Source organism: Eumetopias jubatus, unplaced genomic scaffold (genome assembly GCF_037043125.1).
Source record: "Eumetopias jubatus isolate StellerSeaLion01/CBP00866 unplaced genomic scaffold, mEumJub1_p1.0 scaffold_9, whole genome shotgun sequence".
Taxonomy (NCBI): domain Eukaryota; kingdom Metazoa; phylum Chordata; class Mammalia; order Carnivora; family Otariidae; genus Eumetopias; species Eumetopias jubatus.
Window position 1 is genome coordinate 112,757,516 of NW_028274815.1, and position 20,624 is coordinate 112,778,139.

Sequence of the window (20,624 nt, forward strand, 5' to 3'; positions counted from 1 at the left end):
TTTTTGGTCTTGGGGCCCAGCTGTGGGAAGCTGGGAGGGGCAGTGGGTGCTGGTGGTTGACACTGGGCATGGCAGACCAGTGTCCTTCTGCTTTGCACAGCCAGGCAGATGTCTCGATCCATGATGCTTGCTAACAAGCTTGTCTAAATGTAATAGTCACAGTTTCATGAATTAGCACATAATCACAAGACAGGAACAACAAAGTTGCCATTTATTAGCCTTTCTGATGCCCAGTGCTGGGTCAAGTGATTTCTATGCATTATCTCATTTAATCTGTACAATCATCCTAGGAGGTAGATATTATCCTTTTTTTTTTTCAGATAAGATAACTGAGGCTCAGAGAGGTTGAGTAACTAATTGAAAAAAGTAAGAAGGGACGCCTGGGTGACTCAGTCAGTTAAGCATCTGCCTTCAGCTCAGGTCACGATCCTGGGGTCCTGGGATGGAGTCCTGCATTGGACTCCTTGATCAGTGGGGAGCCTGCTTCACCCTCTGCCTGCCACTCCCCCTGCTTGTGCATGCTCTCTCTCTCTCTCTCTCAAAAATAAATAAATAAAATCCTAACAAAAAAAAGTAAGTTAATGGTGGAGCTGGAATGAGAACTCAGATTAACAACCATGTTTGTAATCAGGAGCATGCACGTTAAGATCACGATGTAATATCATTTTGCACCCAATCTCTTGGCAACAATGAAGACCGATAATACCAAGTGTTGGTGAGAATGTGGAGCAACAGGGACTCGGAGACACTGCTTTTGGGAGTGTAAGTGGCCCACCATGGAAAACGGGTTTCTCATAAACTTGAGCATTCACCTACCTCCAATTCAACCCTCCATTACACGCCCTGGAGAAACTCTTGTTCTTGTGCACCCATGGACTTAGACACCAGTGATTCCAGCAGCACTGGTAGGACTAGCCAGAACTGTATCAGTCAGAGACAGGCAGGAGACAGAAGCCACCCCCGTTATTTAAGGGAGAGAATTTAACATAAAGAATTGCTGGGGCGCCTGGGTGGCTCAGTCGGTTAAGCATACAACTCTTGGTTTTGGCTCAGGTCATGACCTTAGAGTCATGAGATCGAGCCCTGTGTTGGGGTTCCATGCTCAGAGGGGAGTCTGCTTGAGATTCTCTGCCCACAGCTCCCACATATTTGCACCCTCACTCTCTCTAAAAAAAAAAAAAAAAAAAAGAATTGCTAAGTAGGTATAAAGTTGTTAACTGGGTGACTGAAGGGTTATAAAAAGAACTCTAAGATATAATGAAGGTAGTGCTTCCAGGAAGCATTTACCACTCCCAGCGCTGAGGGTAAAAATTATTAAAATTTAGAAACAGAGGAGGAGCCCTGGGGAGTAAACTTCAGAAATTTGAGAAGGGAGCTCTGCTCAGCTGGGGCTCACGTCTCACCCACCCAAGAAGGTCCAGATGGGGCAGCAACTGGGCTTTAGGGGAGGAGGCTCCAGTCATCTGGAGCTGGTGTCTCTGGCTTTGGGAGAAGGGCCCCTCGGGTCAGGGACCTAGAACCTTGAGAAGAGAAATGCTCCTGTGAGAAGCAGCCCTGCTGGCTGGTGCTCCCAGGAACTGGGGCCCATGGGCAGCTGCAGAGAACAGAGATAAAGAAGCAAGCTCGTTCTCTCTGCTCTAGCCCTGTGGTGTCCCTCCAGGCTCACCCTGCTTGTTGGCAAAGCCTCTCAAAGTTGAACCCGGAGCAGGTGGTAACACAGAAATGTTGTTTTCGGGGTTCCAGCCCCAGCATCACAGTACAGGTATTTTTTTAAGTATTTATTTTTAATTGTGGTAAAATATAACAACATAAAAGTTACCATTTTAACCATTTTTTAAAAGATTTTATTTATTCATTAGAGAGAGAGAGAGAGTGCACATGAGCAGGGGGAGGGGCAGAGGAAGAGGGAGAAGCAGACTTCCCACTGAGCAGGGCTCCATCCCAGGACCCCGAGATTATGACCTGAGCTGAAGGCAGGTGCTTAACCGACTGAGCCACTCAGATGCCCCCATTTTAACCATTTTTAAGCATGCAGTTCAGTGGCATCAAGTATATTCACACTGTTATACCACCACCACCAGCATTTATCCGTAGAACTTTTTTCATCTTGCAAAACTGAAACTCTGTACCCTTTAGACACTAACACCCCATTGCCCCCTCCCTAAGCTCCTGGCAGCCACCCTTCTACTCTCTGTCTCTGCGGATTTGACTACTCCAGGTGCCTCATGTAAATGGAATCATACAGTGTCCTTCTGTAACTGGCTCATGTCACTTAGCATCATGTCTTCAAGGGTCACCCATGTTGTAGCACATGCCAGAATTTCCTTCCTTTTTAAGGCTGACCGATATTCTATTTTATGTATGTACCACATTTTGTTTACCCATTCAGCTGTTGCTAGACAAGTATTTTTTATACTATCAAATATTGTATTAAGATCCCAGGTTAGTCTGACTATAAACATTGTACATATAACACACTTTCCCCCCTTTGCCTCTGTATACAATAGGTTTACTTTTTCAAAGCCATAAGAATGATATTCCAACAACATGCAAGTGGATTTCCAAAATTAAAAAGTCCTACCAAGAATTGGGCCATCTTTTTTTTTTTTTTTTTTTAATTTATTTGACAGAGAGAGACATAGCGAGGGAGGGAACACAAGCGGGGGGAGTGGGAGAGGGAGAAACAGGCTTCCCGCCGAGCAGGGAGCCCGATGCGGGGCTCGATCCCATGGTCCTGGGATCACGACCTGAGCCGAAGGCAGACGCCCAACGACTGAGCCACCTAGGCGCCCCGAGAATTGGGCCATCTCAACATGAGGCCTTTTAAATTTTCCGCTGTCTTATTTAAAGTCTTTCTTATAGGCAGATATAATCTGTCAAAGTGATGAGGCCAGCACCCCGTACAACTGAGCGTTCTGCCACATCACAGACCTCGGTCTGCGGCCGCAGGGCTGGCTGTTGCCAACCCTGAGTGAGCGAAATGCCCTTTTCTTCAGCATTCCTCTTTGCTTCTTGGAACATCTGGATTGCGTTCCTCAGGATCGCGTCGGTTGCCCGGGAGGGAAACCCTCCTCAAGTCAGCTTAAGCAAAACCAAATTGGTGTATGTGGTGGAGGATGGCGGTGGTGGGATTTACTGGTTTCTGTCATGGAAAGAATGCAGGAGTAACTCACAAAACTAGGGCCTGAAGCCAGGGACTAAAAGGAGCTAGCACCTTCCTCTCTGCACAGCTCTGTGGCCCTCCCTCTACCTCTCTTCCTTTCCTACTGCGCTCAGGTGTCCTTCACCTGGCAGGGCACGTGGCCCTTGGCTGTCCCCCGCTTTGCAACTCCAGCGGCAAGACAATCCAGAGAGGGATCCCAGAGAAGGGCTGTGATTGGCTGCTCTGTTGAGTCACGTGGTCCCCTATTGGGCCAATCATGTTGTTAGGGTGATCGTGAGTTATTATTGGCCAGGCCTGGTCACATGGTTATCCCTCCGCCAGAGTGGTGGCCTATGGCTTTCAGACAGAGGAAAGGGCAGGTGTGCGGGGAAGACAGAGAAGAATTGCGGAGTCACTCTGAGGGGGGCGGGGGAATCTGTTTTTCACCATAGCAACTCGAAACATCCTGGGCGCACACTGAGTTCTTTGTCCTGACGATCTCCTGGAGGGAAATGCCGGAGGGCAGGATTGCTGTCATGGCACTGGCCAGAGGCCAGTGTTGAAGAAGTATGTCCGCATCTGATATCTTATTTGTGCCTCACCAAAAACCCTGAGGAACAGCAGAAAAGGAGTCGAGTGACGGGTTTAGGGACACGCCGCGGATGAGGGCGGAGAAGAACCCAGAGCCCTGGCTCCCTGACTCCCATTGTAGTGCTCTCCCCCAGCAACATCACAAAGTTTGGACAGGTGGTGGGAGGGTTCAAGCACCGGGGTCAGGCCTGACCAGTTAAGGGAGGGAGCTTCGTCTGCTGTCTGTCCCTTGGAGGAGCTGGGCGAGCCCCTGGGAGGAGATGGGGGGGCGGCCCCTGCTTTCCGAGCCTGCTCGAGCTCTGATCGGGGACGTCCCTCTGCTGGACCTGGCGTCCTCCCAGGGGGCACTCTCAGTGCGCAGCTCCTGCAGGACACTGTGAAGATGCCTCAGTGTGAGCAGGAGTCTCTGGTCTTGAACTTGCATCTCAGCCTGGGAGAGAGAATCAGTGTGAGGGGGCTGGGCGTTCCCCAGAAAGCTTATTCCCACATCACTGTCTCATTGGAGACAAATCCACAGGCTCGCAGAAGCCGTGCCCACCCAAGCCTCAGTTTCTTCATCTGCCAAGTGGAAAGCAAATTACTTACCTTTCAAGGCCCTTAGGAGGACTGAATGAGTTAGCCCGTGCTCTAACATACGAGATGCTTGGGGCGCCTGGGTGGCTCAGTAAGTTGGGCCTCAGACTCTTAATTTGGGCTCAGGTCATGATCTCAGAGTCAAGGGATTGAGCCCTGCATCCTCCTCTGCGCTCAGCAGGAAGTCTGCTTGAGATTCTTTCTCTCCCTCTCCCTCTGCCCCCATACTCATGCTCTGTCTCTCAAATAAATAAATAAATCTTTAAAATACGAGATGCTCAACTAACCAAGCTCTGTGATCATCTTCGTCATCATCATCATTATCAAATGTTATTCTTACTTACAACCTCTCTGTATGCTTTAATCCTCACTGCAACAAACAAATCACTTTATAGGTATTAAGGTGAAAGTGACTTCATATTAAAGCAAAGTGGAGTGCACCCTATAGGCAGGCAGGAGCCATTTGGAACAATGATCTTCAATGTAAGGTCCAGGGAACCCTTGGATCCCAGAAACCCTTTCAGGGGTTCAGGAAGGTCAAAACGACTTTCATTACAATACTAAGATATTGTCTGCCCTTTCATCCTCTTATGAGCCTACAGTGGAGTTTTCCAGAAGCTACGTGATGCATGATATGGTATATGATTGCATGCAGAAGCAGATAGGAGAACCCAGCAGTTTTCTACAATTAAGGAGTTTACTATTGTTCTTTTTAAATGCATTAAGTAAACACTAAAGATTTCTCCTTTGTCCACATTGGTAGATATAACTCACTTAATAAGACGTTAAAACTTTCCTTTTCTGACTAGGTAATTCTCACACATGATACAAAATTGAGAAGCTACAAAAGGGCATGTGAGGAAGTTTCCCGCATCTCATCCCCCACCTCCCGCAACTCAGTCTGCTCCCCCAGAGGCGTCACTGGGAACAGTACCCCTCCCATCTGTCTGTCTCTCTAAGAGATAATTATTAACATTATTTCTCCGCTAGAATAGCCTTTTATTTTCATGACAAACTAATTACTTCACAGGTGTGAAGATAAAGCCCAACTCCCGCACTCCAGCAGTAGCTGTCCTTCCAAGAGAGTAGATGGAAGGAGGGAGAACCACCTCCTGAGAACACTGGGGCTCCCCAGGTTGCAGTGCGAGTAGTAGCAGGGCCACCCTTGCCATGCCTTCCCAAATTCTTGGGAAAACTTTAAGTCTGTGTGTTCTCAATTTTAGGGTTTTCCTCCCACACATTTTTATCATTCAACCTTTAGCGCTGCTCTGGGTCCATGCTCGGGAGAGCGCAGTGAGGCACCCAGCAGGGAAGCAGTGGTAAGGGAGGTGGAAGACTCCATGCCCTTGGAGTTGAGGGCCGGGAATCCTGAGCAAACTGGCTTCCACAGGAGGGAGGTGTCCCATCTCATGGGGCGAGAGGTCCTGCGGTGATAAGGCATGCTCTGGGCTCAGTTTGCTCAAGTTCCACACTGAAAGCTCTTTCCTGCCTCTGAATGCCCTTGGTCATCAGGCTGGTTTGCCCTGTCACAAGATGGCGGCAGTTCTCTCCCCTCTTTTAGATCCCACCAGATCTTTGGGGCTTCCATGATCCTCATCACGTAAGGGCCATAAAGGGAGGGGAGAGCACCGGACTATTGTCCATGGTAGTCATGTTACCAATTTGTTCCTTCTGCTGCATGAAGTCACTGTCCAGGACTGATCCTTCCCTGACCGTCAAATGGAGCCTCTTGGCTGAACTTAGGTGCCCTTTTGGAGTCATGTAAATTCCACGTGATCAAGGATAAAACAGGCTCGCCTGGGAAATTTACAAGTCTGGCATCCGTAAATGGAGACTCAAGAGTTCCGTCTCTTGGCATCATGTGGAGGGAGGTGCTTGGGCCTGGGAGGCTGTGCCCCGGGTGGGCTTCCCCCAGCCCTGCCTTGTTTTCCCTCTTTATGTGGTGAGAGAGAGTTACCTTATCAGGTGGATATTGGCCTTTTGGGTTTAGGCACCAAGCAGACTCAGTGTGGGAGCCCAGTGTTTAGGGGGGCATAGGGAAGGCCCCTGCCCAGCCTCTGGATCCCTGTGGACCGTGAGAAGCTGCCTCTCCTGCTGCTGGAGTCCCCTGGTCCATGAGAGGCCCTATTGGGTCAGCCCTACCCACTAGGGTGAGGACAGGATTAGGTCCCAGCTGGTCTGTTACCTGGCAACCCAGAAAGGTCATTTTTGGATAATCCCATGTGTCTCTCCCCTGACTGAGAAGCTGGCCTATTGGGATCCAAACCTTGGGTGCTTTTTGAGGTTCCCCGAACCACTTCTTTCTCCCTCTTGCCTGAGAGAGGGGGCATGCACTTTGGGGGCATCCTTCTATTTTTGGACTTGGAGAAAACAGCACAAAGAGGGGCATAAGGCCTGGCTTCTTGAGCAGCCCCCAAGGGACCAAGTAACATAATCCATAAATTCAGGAGAGTTAATGCCTCCAGAGTGGATCTTTACCACAGCAAACAGGAGACAGCAGTGAGCTGGGCAGGCTGAGTTCCACTTCTTCCCTCCCCCCAGGGTGCAGCTCCCCTTGCCCTCCTGCAGAGAAGCCTGCAGCCAAGAAAACCAGCTGCTGAGAGAGCACTGGGCCTCTCGAGGCCCCTTGCAAAGTGGTGGCCTGCTTGGTGACAAGGGGAGTCATCTCACATAGCATCGCCCTTTGCCACCGCTCCCTGTTTCCTTTGCTCTCACTGCTCTGAGCTGCATCTCCAAATAAATCATTAGGACCCCAATCCTTGTGTGGGCTTCTGCTTTCTAGAGGGTCGGGGCCAGGACAGTGGGTGTGCTGGGCAACAGTGGTGACAGCCAAGCAGACACAAAGTGGATTACACTTGTCTCCTTCCCAAACTAGTACAATAGCCCCAGCAATGTTGGTACCATTATCATCCCCCATTGTATGGTAAGGAAACTGAGGCTCACAGAAGTAAAGTCGCTGGCAGGGGCCACACAGTACAGAGCTGGGCACACTCCCAAGACTCGGTGTAATTCTAAGGCCAGTCTGGCCGGCACTGCACCCAGAGCCTCCTCGTATGTAGGCCACGACCTACTTATCCAGGCACCCGAGACAGCGATTGTGCCCTTTACGGCTGGTATCAGAGGTGGGTGGGGGGAGCCCGCAGGACCTACACCCTAGCTGCAGCCTCTGCCCCAGCCAGGGGGCTCCTGCGAGGGGGTCCCAGGGAATCTGAGAAGATATGGGGTGGAGTCATCAGGTGAAAAGAAATGCAAATCCTTACCAGCTCCTTTCGCAGCCACTCCAGGGTCTGCCCAAGACTTGGGGTTGGCTCTTCTGTTTTCATCGCAGCGTCCTTGGAGGGAATGTTGACACTAACCTGCTGATGGGCCCGAGGGACCTTTGATTTGTACAGTCTCTCCTACCTGCTTCCGGCAGGGAGCAGGGTCTGGCTAAGTCACTGAGGATGGAGTAAATGAGAGCAGGACGTGGCTTACGTTGGAAAAATGTAGTTGGCTTTTTTTTTTTTAAAGGGCTTCAGTGTTCTGAACAGAATAAGGAGGGAGGGAGGGAGACCACTGGGGTATGGGCACTTCAGTACCCAGGGGTTCCAGAGTCCAAAGTCTGATGCCAACAGGATCATAGTGACTGTAAAGCTTTCAATGATAATAATTATCAATATATTATGAATTATGAATTAATAATTATGAGAATAGTTGTCCCTTTCTGAAGGCTTAGTTTTCTCCAAGTGCCTTACATAGATAGGACCCCATTTGGGGCAGATACTGCACCTGTGTCCCTAATCCCCTCCCTCCTTCCTCACCTCTCCATAGAGTCACTTTCCAGGTTCCCTAGCTTCTGGGGTGTCCTTGCGACCCATTTCTAGAAAAGGAGATCAAAGCAGAAATTTGCTGTTAGACTTCTAGGGAAACTTACCTTCCTGATAAAAGGAAAAATGTCAATGAAGCTCCCCCTAAACTCCAACTTTCTTCTCCTTCCTTTGGCCTGGAACGTGGATGTGATGCCTGGAGCTACAGTAATCATCTTGCCACCTTAAGACAAAGACCAAAAAAATTGCAGAGACATTAGAAACCACTGAGTCACAGCATCACCAACAGCATCGGCCTGTTATGTGAGACAATAAAACCTCATTTTTAATTGGGCAAACACAAGCTTACAGACACACCATTTATTCTTCACAACACACTATCAAGTGGGTATTTTTTAGTTGTTTCTTTCAGTTAACACTTATTGAGTGTCTGCCATGTGCCAAAGTTCTGCTCTAGGCACTGGGGATATGACCCCAAATCAGAGAGACATAGGTCCCACTTTTCTGGAGGACATGGGAGTGGATGGAAACAAACAATAATCAAATTAATATTATGATGGAAATAAATAAGATATATTCTCACATGGAGTTTAAAATAATTTATTCTAGCCACATGAACTAGGAACCCCAAACTAAGAACTAACATGGTGATCCCAGACAAAGAGCTGAGGGGACCAGCAAAACCAACTCAACCCATTTTGGAGGGACTTGCCCTCAACCCAGGCTGCACAAGCTGCCCAGAGCCAAAGCTCCCCTACAGAGGAATTCAGAATTCAGAATTACAAGGGAACCAGCCACCATAAGTGAGAGTTAGCAGACACCGTCAACAGCAGGGTTAGGCCCCTCTTCTCCCAACAACTTCAGATGAAGGTAACAACAAAGTATTTTGGAAAGAATTAAATTCATTACAAAAAGGAATAAAAAACAGAAAAGATTACTAAAAAAGGCAGATTCAAAAAAGAACTAAATCAAATTCATAGAAGTAAAAATGAAAGCAAATGTTTATAAATTAAAGAAAAAAAGAGTGTACCTTTAGAGTAGTCCTGGATTCAGAGCTAGGGCGGTGGGTAGAGGACCTAGGGAGGCAGACCGGGATGCAGCGGGAGGAAAGTGCTGTGCAGAATTCTCCCCAGCAGGCACTCAGTGGAGTGAGGAGGCACACAGCCTGAGTGATGGGGAGGGGGGCCTCCACTGTCTTGAAGGCGGGACCTGGGGCTCCTGGCAAGCCCCTGATCCACCAGGCAAGAAAAGGGGTCCCTACTGGAAGCCAGGACACCTGGGATCTAACCCCCAGCTCTACCAAACTTCCTATGTGAACTTGGGCCTCATCTTTTCCATCTTAGGTAGAATGAGACTCAAAACAGTTACCAAATTGAGTTGTAAGAAATGTCACCTTTCTTGTGCCCCGGGGTTTACAGCCTGAGATGTATTCTGCCACATGCAGAGAAAATTTTAGGTGCAATTTCTCCTGGTTCTGCGGTCACTCTTTAGAACCAGAGAGGGTCCAAGAAACTCTTGTCTGCCACATTCACACACCTCCTAACCACAGGGGCCAGAAATGATTTCTTCCAGGCAAGTCGCCAGGCTGTGTGTCCCATGACCCTGTAATTACAGGGCAATTGTCTGGGTCAGAGGTGGGTGCCGCAGCCCGAGGCAGCTGTCTGCGGACAGGACAGGACAGTTTGCAGGTATGAAATGGTATGAAAGGAGCTGGGTCCTGCGTGGTGACCAAATGACTCAATCAGGTTTTCTCTCAGAGAAGGGGAATTTGCCACCGATGGAGAGGTCAGATTGTCACGGAACACTGTGTGACACAGCTCTCCAAAATGCCGTACCTTCCAACACCAATCACTTCTTTTCGCTCTTGACTGGGATGGTCTGCAAGGGTGCAGCTCTGAGCCTGCTCCGTGGGCCACTGGAATCACTAAGCGGGTTTTTCTCTTGCCAGTGGCAAAGGATGGGAGAGCAAGTGAAACCTTGCAACGCCTCTTACGGCCGAGACTCAAGACTGCCGCGCTGTCACTTTGCCAGGTACCACTGGACAGAGAGAATCACATGGCCCAGCCCAAAGTGAAGAGGCAGGGACACCCGCTCTGCCCGCAAAGAGATCCTGCCAGCATGTGGAGTCAGGGAGGAGTGGAGAAGTGGGAACCCCAACTCTAGACCCGGAAGGAAGTTTGGTGAGGAGGGGCCCTGGGTGTGGAGGGGCCCAGGGGGAAGGTGGCAAGCAGAAACCAGGAGGTGGCAGGAGCCCGAGGCAGAAGGAATTGCCGTGGCGTTGGTGGGAGACGCAGAAAGAACGAGAGAGATGCTGATTTCAGAATGACAGTTGAAGGATAATTTAGGACCACCAACATTGATTGACCTACTCTAGACCAGGCATCATGCTAAGCCCCCAACACACATAACCCTGTTTCAGCCTCAAAACCTTAGGGCTGCAGTTCCCAAACCATGTGCCCTGGCACCCCCGAGGCCCTGCAGAAAACTCACAGAGACACTGCAAAATATTTTACAATTTTGAGGGAGGTACAATGACATATGCTGGGTGCTGGGCAAACTACTATTAAGTTGTTCGAACCTAATTGCTTAAAGAACAACCCTCTGATATTTCTTTCTTTTTTTTTTTTTTTAAGATTTTATTCATTTATTTGACAGAGAGAGAGAGAGAAAGAGAGAGAACAGGCAGAGAGGAGGGGCAGAGGGAAAGGGAGAAGCAGGCTCCCTGCTGGGCCAGGAGCCTGACACGGGGCTCCATCCCAGGACCCTAGGATCATGACCTGAATTGAAGGCAGACACTTAACCGACTGAGCCACCCAGGCGCCCCAACCCTCTGGTATTTCTTTGAGCCTGGCACACTGTGAAAAAATTGCAGAGATGCTAAGGGTGCTTACTTCTGCCCATAAGGTGGGTACCCTTGTTTTCCGTGCTTGATAGTTGATAATAGATAGATCCTATTATTAACCTCTTTCACGGATGAAGAGACTGAGGCTCAAAGGGGCAAGGATTTTCCTAGGATCCACCCAGCAGGTGAGCAGCAGGGCTGGAACTAGAACCTGTCCTCCCTGACCTGTCCCTGACCGGGACGGTCTTGCTTGATGTCTCCCAGGAATGGAGGGTCATGGAAAGGCTCAAGCCAGGCCCAGTGCATTCTCTGCCTGACACAGTAGTGGTGTTGATAGGAACTCTTGGCAGTTAGAGTCTGCGCTCTGTCCTTGCCTCTACCACTGATGCCTAATTACCCTGGAATTACCCTGGAAAGCCATTGCTTGTGGTTAACTTGTTTTCATGCCATTTCATTTATTTTTAATCCCACTCTCAAGACTCTGGCTCACAGCACATTTTATACTTCACAGGCTCAGCAAGGCTTGGCACACAGGGATACGGGGTGGTGGAGCCAGGAGGCCTGAAAAGGGAAAAACTTAAACCCTTGAGTGAAGAAAGATGTCCTCACCAAATACAAAAGCCAGAACAGCCATCCATTCATCATCCATGGGCAGCTAATAACATGGCTTCTGCGTGTCAGTCCCTACACTGGATGCTGCAGGTATACAGTGGTGAGCAAGACAGAACCTCACACGAGACCTCTGGGGCCTATGGTCCAGCTAGTGAGAGGATCCATTAGCAATCAAGTGGTTCAAAGATCGTTCTTTATACTACAAGCATGGCATATATATATAATATATGTTATATTATATAATATATATGCCAAAACATATAATATATATGTGTCATATTATATAATATATATGCCAAAATATACTATATAATATATAATGTATATATTAAATAATTATATATGATATTATTATATTATTTTATATATTATTATATTATATATAAATATACTATATATTATATTATATTATATTATATTACATTATATTACATTATATTATATTATAATGAATGAATGAATTTGCAAACAAAGAAACTATGGCTCCACTACAGATGTGAATTGCCCACACAAGTCAGCAACTGTGGAAAAAATTGCAGGTTGTCCCTCAATATCTCTTCGCCCTTTCACACATGGCAAAAGACTACATTCCCAGACTCCCTTGCAGGTAGGTGTGGCCATGTGATTAAATCCTGGCTGATGGGATATGAATGGAAGTGATGTGACCAATTTCTGGGTTGTGCTTTTAAAAGGAAGGAGAAGGGTTCCTGCCCCTTCCCCTTGTCCTCCTTCTGCTGATTGGAACATAGACAGAAGGGCTGGAGGTGGAGCAGCCATCTTGGGCCACAAGGGGGAAGATGGCAGAGCAACAAGATAGAAGGAACCTGGGTCTCTTGTGATTGGTGAAGCCACCACGCCAGCCTTAACTGCCAAGTATACTTTAACGTGAGGGAGAAATAAGTTCTGTTTTATTGAAAACACTATTGTTTTGGGACTCTATTACAGGTGTCAAGCCAATGTCCTAAAAATACAGCAGCAGAGCCAGCAGCAGAAGCCAGGCTCCTTGATTTTCCCCACTCGGGCCCTTTCCGTAATCCAGTCCCCCCATATATTTTATTTTCTCCCACATGTTTTCTTGTTCATGACCTGATCTGTTCCTCACAACAGCTCTGTGAAGTCCATAGCAGAGACAGGATGTCCATGATGTTCACTGGGCAGAGAGGGAACCCAGGAGGCAAGAATCATAGGTGACCTGCCCTGAGGCACATGGGCAGAGTTATTCCCATCTCTTGGATGGGGCAAGTGGGCTCAGAGATGTCACTTAGTTCTGCCTCCATGTCTGACTCCTAGTCTAGGGTCCTACCCAGCCTTTGGTGCTGTCCCTTCTTGTACCCTGAGCACCTTTGCCCTCATCGCCACTTCTCAAAATACAAGTGAGGTGGAAGTTTAGCAGAGAGAAGCCTCTGCATTGTGACAGGCTTGAGCCCTCCCAGCCTCCCGTGTGTAAGTGTGCAAGCACACACTAACACATCAACCACAGGGGGCACAAGGATGGAGTCCAGCTGGCATGGGGGGGCCCAACACCACCTCTCCTTCTGTGGCTGCTTATCCCCTTTCAGCAGGCCCCCCTTCAGCCCAGACAACAAGGCCAGTAATCCAATCACTTGTCTGCTCCCCTGCCCTGCATCTCTGCACTTGTAGGTCCTGAGCACCTGCCCCATACCCCTGTATTCTGTAGCGAATGCTGCGAGAGCCCCATCCATAGCCCCTCAACACCCACCTTCTCCATATGTGTCCAGGCCTCCTACTGCAAAGCACATCTGACTCTCTGCTTAGGAAACACACTTGACCCATGCAGAGGACGGGCTGGAGCACAGGAGTAGCCCTCAGCAATGACAAACAGGGGCCAGTGGGTGAATGAATACCTCCTTTCCCTTGGCTCTCAGGAATCCAGCAGGATGGGGCCCAGGTGCCCACAGCAGTCACATGCTCGTCAGTGCACCTGCAGTGTGTGGGAGGCCTTCCCTTTTCGGCCTCGCCTTCCCACTCCTCTACTGTGCTTCCTGGGACCACCTCCCGAAAAAGCCACTTGCCCTCAAATTCTTGTCTCACGTCTACTTCTGGGGGAACCAAACCTACAACAAGCCCTATCCTCACGTGCCCTATACACACGAGTCCCATGCACCTCTTTCTGAGCCCACCTGTGCTACACGTGAGCGTCCTGTCCATGGTGCACTAGCCCCGTGGTACACAGGTGTCCTACACATACTTGTCCTCGGCCAGGTATCCAGTACACAGTCCTACATCCTAGGTCAGACAGGTGTAGCCCCTGCCCCCGATGAGGCGGTAGAGACTCTGGTGAAGCCAAATGGGACAATGGGAAGAATGTCCTGGACCCCAGTTAGACATGGATGTGACTCTGAGGCAGCTCCAGTTCCCTCCCCTGGGGGATGAGCTGCACGTGACTAAGCTGTCATGGGCGTAGGGGAGCTAACCCACGTGGTGTGCAGCATGGGGAGAGGTGGCACATGGGAGGGACTCCAGCAAGCCGCCACCTCCTTTCTTCGTGCGCCCACCATCTCCCAGGGGGTGCTTTAAATCCAGGGAACCCTGTGCCAATTCATTTCCTCTAATCCCTGAACCATGTCCTGTTACTGTGACATTAGAGCCTCTCCATAAGAGCATCAGAGCGCCAGGAAAACCAGATGAGCCAGGTTGGGACCCGAGGGTAAATATAAAACAAGTGAACATACCCAAACACCAGAACTCAGCAGGATGCCCAGAGACAGATGAAAGTGAATGGGGTGGGGGACAGCGGGCGTGTGGCCGATCAGCGCTGGAAATTTAGGTCTGCCTGACGTCCCCGAATCAGCCTGGAAGTCAAAGGCCCTTGGCTCTGCTTGCACTTCTACTAACCCTCACTGTAGCCATACATCAATCTCTTTTCTCTTTGGCACTCAATTTTTCCAAATGTAAAAATGGGAATAATGTCAATAACTCAGAAATTTTACATGTGCTTTGAAAATTATGATGGGACCCAGCATGGTGGTTATGGGCGCTGAGCTGAGGTTTGGATTTTTTTTTTTTTTGAAGGTTTTATTTATTTATTTATTTATTTATTTATTTATTTATTTATTTATTTTAGAGAGAGAGGAGAGTGCACGCTCACTCCAGAGTGGTGGTGGTGGGGGGTGGTGAGAGAAGTAGAGGGGGTGGGAGAAGAGAACCTCAAGCAGATTCTGTGCTGAGCCTTGAGTTTGACGGAGAGCTTGATCTCATGACCGTAAGATCATGACCCTGAGATCATGACCTGAGCCGGAACCAAGAGTTGGACACAACCGACTGAGCCACCCAGGTGCTCCTGAGGTTTGGATTTGAATCCGAGGTCTGTGATATACTGACTGTGGGCGAGTAATTAACTTCTCTGTGCCTCAGTTTCCTCAGCTTAAAATGGGGCTAATAGCACCTATATGATAAGGTGGTTAAGGTGATTAAGTCGGCTGATATTGGTAAAGCACTTAGAATAGTGTCTGGCATATGGGGAAGTTTATATAAGTGTTTGTCAAATAAACACACAATTTGTTACTATTACTTCATCTCTGTTTAAGTGTTGTTACCTCTTCCAGGAACACTTTTCCTTTCTCCATCCTCCTTCATGTAGCAAAACCTCAGTCTTACCTGGGTTATTCTTTCATATCACCCTCCTGGACACACTGTTTCCAGAGTTTTCTCACTTGGAATACAGGGGGGTAGATTGGATCTGTATTTTTCAAACTTCAGCCACTCACATACCTCTTTCTCAATTTTTGCCTACCACCTCTACTTTGATTTACTTATGTTTGTCTTTAAACTGACCATATTAGATAGGAATAGTTCCTCTGAGTGACGGAAAATCCCAAGTAATAATAGCTTATATATATATATAACATAGGAGTTTATTTCTCTCACAAATAAAAGTATGGGAAACTATCCTAAGCTGGTTGTCCCGTGGTCATCTGGGATCCAGATTCCTTCAATTTTGTTGCTCCTCCATCCTAACATGCTTCCACCTCATGGTCCAAGATGGCTGCACAAGCTCCAGCCATCAGGTCTGCATCCTGGCAGCAGGAATAACAAAAGAAGAGAAGGAGAACATATCCCCTTCCTTTAAGAACACTCAATACATTTTGCCCACACACCACCTCCTCTGTCAGTCTAACGGCTTACTGTTATACTTGGTCACACCTAACTGCAAGGGAGGCTGGGAAATGGAATCCTTATTTCAAGGGCACTGTGCTAGGTTACTGATCAAGTGTTCTATCCCAGTGGGAGAAAGGGAGAGGAAATATTAGAGGAAACCAGCAGATTACATTGCCCCAACTTTATAGAGATTCATATAGTTTTCTCTCTCACTCTAAGCAATATTATCCATGATATCTCTGATTTCACGAGCTAGTTATATGTTTTTCTAAAATACATTAAAATAAATAATCATTAAAATAAATACATATATACATATAGGTGTGTGTGTATATATACGCTAGAGGGTGGGAGACTGTTACGGTCCCCAGAGACCCAGGCCTCTGGTTGTTCATACCCTTATGTAGACCCCTCCCCTTGAATCTGGACTGAACTGTGACCTGCAGTAAAGCAACAGAATGCAGCAGAAGTGACACTATGCCTGTTTCAACCCCCAGCCTTTTTTTCTTCTTAAAGATTTTATTTATTTTATTTTATTTATTTTTTAAAAGATTTTATTTATTTATTTGACAGAGAGAGACACAACAAAAGAGGGAACACAAGCAGGGGGAGTGGGAGAGGGAGAAGCGGGCTTCCCGCTGAGCAGGGAGCCTGATGTGGGGCTCGATCCCAGCACCCTGGGAGCATGACCTGAGCCAAAGGCAGATGCTTAACGACCTCACCACCCAGGCGCCCCTTATTTATTTATTTTAGAGAGAGAGAGAGAGAGCAGGGGGAGGGTCAGAGGGAGAGGGAGAGAAAGAATCCCAAGCAGACCCTGTGATGAGCACGGAGCCCAACACAGGGCTCCATCTCACAACCCTGAGATCATGACCTGAGCCGAAATCAAAAGTCGGATGCTTAACTGACTGAGCCCCCCAGGCGCCCGTCAAGCCCCAGCTTTAAGAAGCTCCCACAGCTCCTTCTTTTGTATCCTGGGGAAAGTTGAGTGCTATATAAAGACTCTGACCACCTCAAGACCATCATTGTGTGAGGAAGCCCAAGCTAATTACCTAGAGACCACGTGGAAGAAAACAGAAAAACCCAGCTGACAACTGACAGTGAGAACCAGGTCCCAGATACATTGGCCATGTCTGAGCTTTTCCAGCCAACTCCCAGCACTATGGACCACTCCAGCTGATGCCGTGGAGAGCAGAACTGAGCTGTCCCCGGTGAGTCCAGCCCAAACTGCAAACTGAGCAAATAAATGGTGATTTTCTTTTAGGCTGTTAAGTTTTGGGGTGGCGTGTTATGCAGCAATATATAACCAAAGCACATTTATCTGTATAACAACTAAAATCATGTTATGCATCATTACTCTTGGAAAATTCTGGATTAAGTGATGCTCTAATGTTCTAGAAGAGTATGAGCTCTCTCTCTCTCTCTCTCTCTCTCTCTCTCACACGCACACAGACTCAGACATCACCGGATAGATGCACAAGCAGGAAATTGATTGAAGGCTTGTGGCTTTTGCCAACATGACCACGATAACCTCCCAAATGGTCTCTGTTTTTCTCTTGTCCCCTTGTACCTGGGAGCAGCTAAAGAGAGAACGTTTGCAAAATGCACATCTGATCACATCACTCCCCTGCTTATCACCCACTGCAGTGTGCACGAGGGGTCTCCTCAGGTTCAACTATACACTCACACTCAACAGATGACCATAAGCCACACTTGGCGTTGACCTACTCTGAAGGCTATAGGACAGGAACCTTAGCTTGCTAGCATGGCCCTCAATGAATGCTAGCACCAGGCACTTCTCTCAGGGGGGGGTCCTTCCTGCTGGCCAGCAGAGTAAAGCATGGGTTCAAGGAGATGGGATCCCATCAGTGGGTGCAGGAGCCACCCTAGCTTAAAAGCTTCATGCCCCATGGGAGCTTACATCTTTGGACCTGCCCAGTTACATGAGTCACCGTGCTCAGGAAGCCCAAAGTATGATTTTCCACCAGGTATTTATTGTTCCTTCCAGTCCAGATGTAGGTTACCAATCTCTCGATCCTTGTTTTTTAAAAAATTATTTTTTAGAACAATTCTAGATTTATAGAAAAATTGGGAAGGTAGTACAGAGAGTTCCCATAGACCTGGCACCCAGTTTCCCCTATTATTAACATCTTACGTTAGTACAGGACATTTGTTACAATTAATGAACCAAAATGGATACATTATTATTAGCTAAAGCCCTACTTATTCAGAGTTCCTTAGTATTTACCTAATGTCCTTTTTCTGTCCAGGATCCCACTGGGGATACCACACTACATTTAGTTGTCACGTCCCTTTAGGCTCCTCTTGGCTGTGACAGTTTCTCAGACTTGCCCTGTTTTTGATGACCTTGACAGTCTTGAGGAGAACTGGTCAGGCATTTTGTATAATATCCCTCAATTGGGATTTGTCTGATGTTTATCTCATAATTAGACTGGGGTTGTGGGTTTTGGGAGGAAGACCACAGAGGTAAAGTGCCGTCCTCATGATAGCCTATCAAGGGTACATGCTATCAACATAATCTGACTGTTGATGTTGACCTTGACCACGTGGCTGAGGTAGTCAGGTTTGTCACGTATCTCTCCTTGTAAAGTTACTCCCTCTTCATACTGTGCTCCCTGAAGATCACTATGCTCAGCCCACTGTTAAGAACTGGGGAGTTATTGTTCCCCTCTCCTTGAGGATGAAGTATCTATATATTTGGAATTATGCATGGGAGATTTATCTTTTCTCCCCCTCTTTTTCATTTATCATACTTTAGGTTACAATCCAATATTATTTTATTTGCCCAAAATTGTCCAGCTTTTGAAAGCTCTTTCAGGTGCTCCCAATGGCCTTTGACACACCTCCATCCTCCTGTGTGTGTGCGTGCGTGCGTGTGTGCGTGCGTGTGTGTGTGTGTGTGTGTATTGGAGGACTTCCTTCCTTCCTGGAACCCTAAGGCACTCCATGCTCATCTTGTATATGTCCTGCTCCAGTTCCAGAATCAGCTGTTTCTCCCTGGTTTCTTGTGTTGGTGGATGGTATTAGAAACCAAGTTTGGATACCACGTGTGCTTGCTGCTGTCCAGTATCATTGTCTAGGCTCTCTGAGCTGATAGAGAAAGGAAATGTACATGTGTATACTAACCTGTGTGCATACACATATCTATAAATATTTCTGTATGTAATCTTCTGCATTTAAATTAAGCTAAACATGAGTTCATACTGATATCTCCAGTTTTTTTTTTTTAAGATTTTTATTTATCTGAGAGAGAGAGAGAGAGAGCACAAGCAGGGGGAGGGGCAGAAGGGGAGGGAGAGGAACAAGCAGACTCCTTGCTGAGCAGGGAGCCCAGTGGAGGGCTAGATCCCAGGACCCTGAGATCTTGACCTGAGCTGAAGTCAGACGCTTAACCAGCTTAACCACTTAACCGTCTGAGCCACCCAGGCAACCCTGATATCTCCGCTTCTAATCAATTACCATATGGATCATTCCAGTCTCTTCCTCAGGGGTCATTTTTATTATAGCAATGTTGCCTAGTAACATAGTGGACATATGTTTATCTGTTTCCAAGGAAACAGAGCTAGATAGTTAACCAAAGGTCAAATTCTCATGCAAAAGCGGAAGAGGTTTTGTTAACCCTTTACTCACACGCATCAGTGGCTCCCACGGCTCTGTGGGTAAGAACAAACTCCGTGGCGAGCTCTGCAGCCACCTGGCTTGCCGACAGTCCAGTCTCATCTCCTCCCATGTTCCTCCACGCAGCCACCTCTGCCAAGCCTCACACAGTCCTTCTCTCCCAGGGTCTTTGCGCATGCCAGTCCCTCTGCTGGGTAGGCCTCTTTTCCCTGCCCTCTTTATCTGGCTGCCCCTATTCATCCTTTGGACCTCAGCCCAATCCTTGCTTGGGCAGGGGAGCCATCCCCATCCCCCGGACTAGGTCAGCACCCTGCCGCAGTCTCGGCACAGCACTGCATACTTTTGCTTTATGGCCTTTACTGCGGAAGCAGTGTTACATTTTCTCGCCCCTTCCTCCCACTAGAATACGAGCTTCTTAAAGGTAGGGCTGCAGTTTACCTAGTTAACCAGTGTATGACAGGTGCTCAGTAAATATTGGCTCATTTGCTTCATTCCCCAGTTAATAAATATTTATCAAGGGCCTTCTATGGGTTGGCCCCTTTTCTAGTCTCTGGGGATACAGAAGGGAGGGAGACAGGAAAAGCTTCTGCCTCTTGGTACTTACTTTTTAGTGGGCGTGACAAAAACAAAGAAATAAGCTCATGTCAGGAGTTGATAAATGCTATGGAGAAAAATTCAGAGGAAATGTACATGTGTATACTAACCTGTGTGCATACACAGGAGTTGATAAATGCAATGGAGAAAAATTCAGAGGAAATGTACATGCGTATACTAACCTGTGTGCATACACAGGAGTTGATAAATGCAATGGAGAAAAATTCAGAGGAAATGTACATGCGTATACTAACCTGTGTGCATACACAGGAGTTGATAAATGCTATGGAGAAAAATTCAGAGGAAATGTACATGCGTATACTAACCTGTGTGCATACACAGGAGTTGATAAATGCTATGGAGAAAAATTCAGAGGAAATGTACATGTGTATACTAACCTGTGTGCATACACAGTCATGTCAGGAGTTTGATAAATGCTATGGAAAAAAATTCATCCAAAGGATGAATAGGAGTAAAGGGTGTTGGGACACTGCTAGTTTTAAAAGGATGGTCTGGGAAGGTGTCTCCAAGAAGGGGGCATCTGACCAAGGACTTGAAGGAAGGACAGGAGCGAGCCCTGGGGATATCAGGCAGAAGAGTGTCCCGGGAAGAAGGAACAGCACAGGCAAAGGCTCTGAAGCAGGACTGCGCACTCCGGAGGGAACAGGGAGCGCTTTACACAGAGGTCTCAGCCAATCACCGGAGC

At 47.8% G+C, this 20,624-nt stretch overlaps 1 protein-coding gene across 1 annotated transcript; it reads right to left on the bottom strand.

Moving 5' to 3' along the window:
* Nucleotides 1–3,929: 3,929 nt before the first annotated feature.
* CUNH20orf202 (chromosome unknown C20orf202 homolog) lies at nt 3,930–7,692 on the bottom strand. Its single transcript, XM_028118840.2, has 2 exons — nt 7,567–7,692; nt 3,930–4,163 (listed from the first exon to the last, which is right to left on the bottom strand). The coding sequence occupies exons 1-2, from the start codon at nt 7,627–7,629 to the stop codon at nt 3,930–3,932; spliced, it is 297 nt and encodes a 98-aa protein (XP_027974641.2). The 5' UTR covers nt 7,630–7,692.
* Nucleotides 7,693–20,624: the final 12,932 nt, after the last annotated feature.

Bases quoted from the DNA above. Each gene is read 5' to 3' on its own strand.
- CUNH20orf202 (XM_028118840.2), bottom strand. From the start codon at position 7,629: ATGAAAACAGAAGAGCCAACCCCAAGTCTTGGGCAGACCCTGGAGTGG. The intron at 4,164-7,566 runs GTAAGGATTTGC...TCTCTCTCCCAG, and splicing joins AGTGGCTGCGAAAGGAGCTG to GCTGAGATGCAAGTTCAAGA.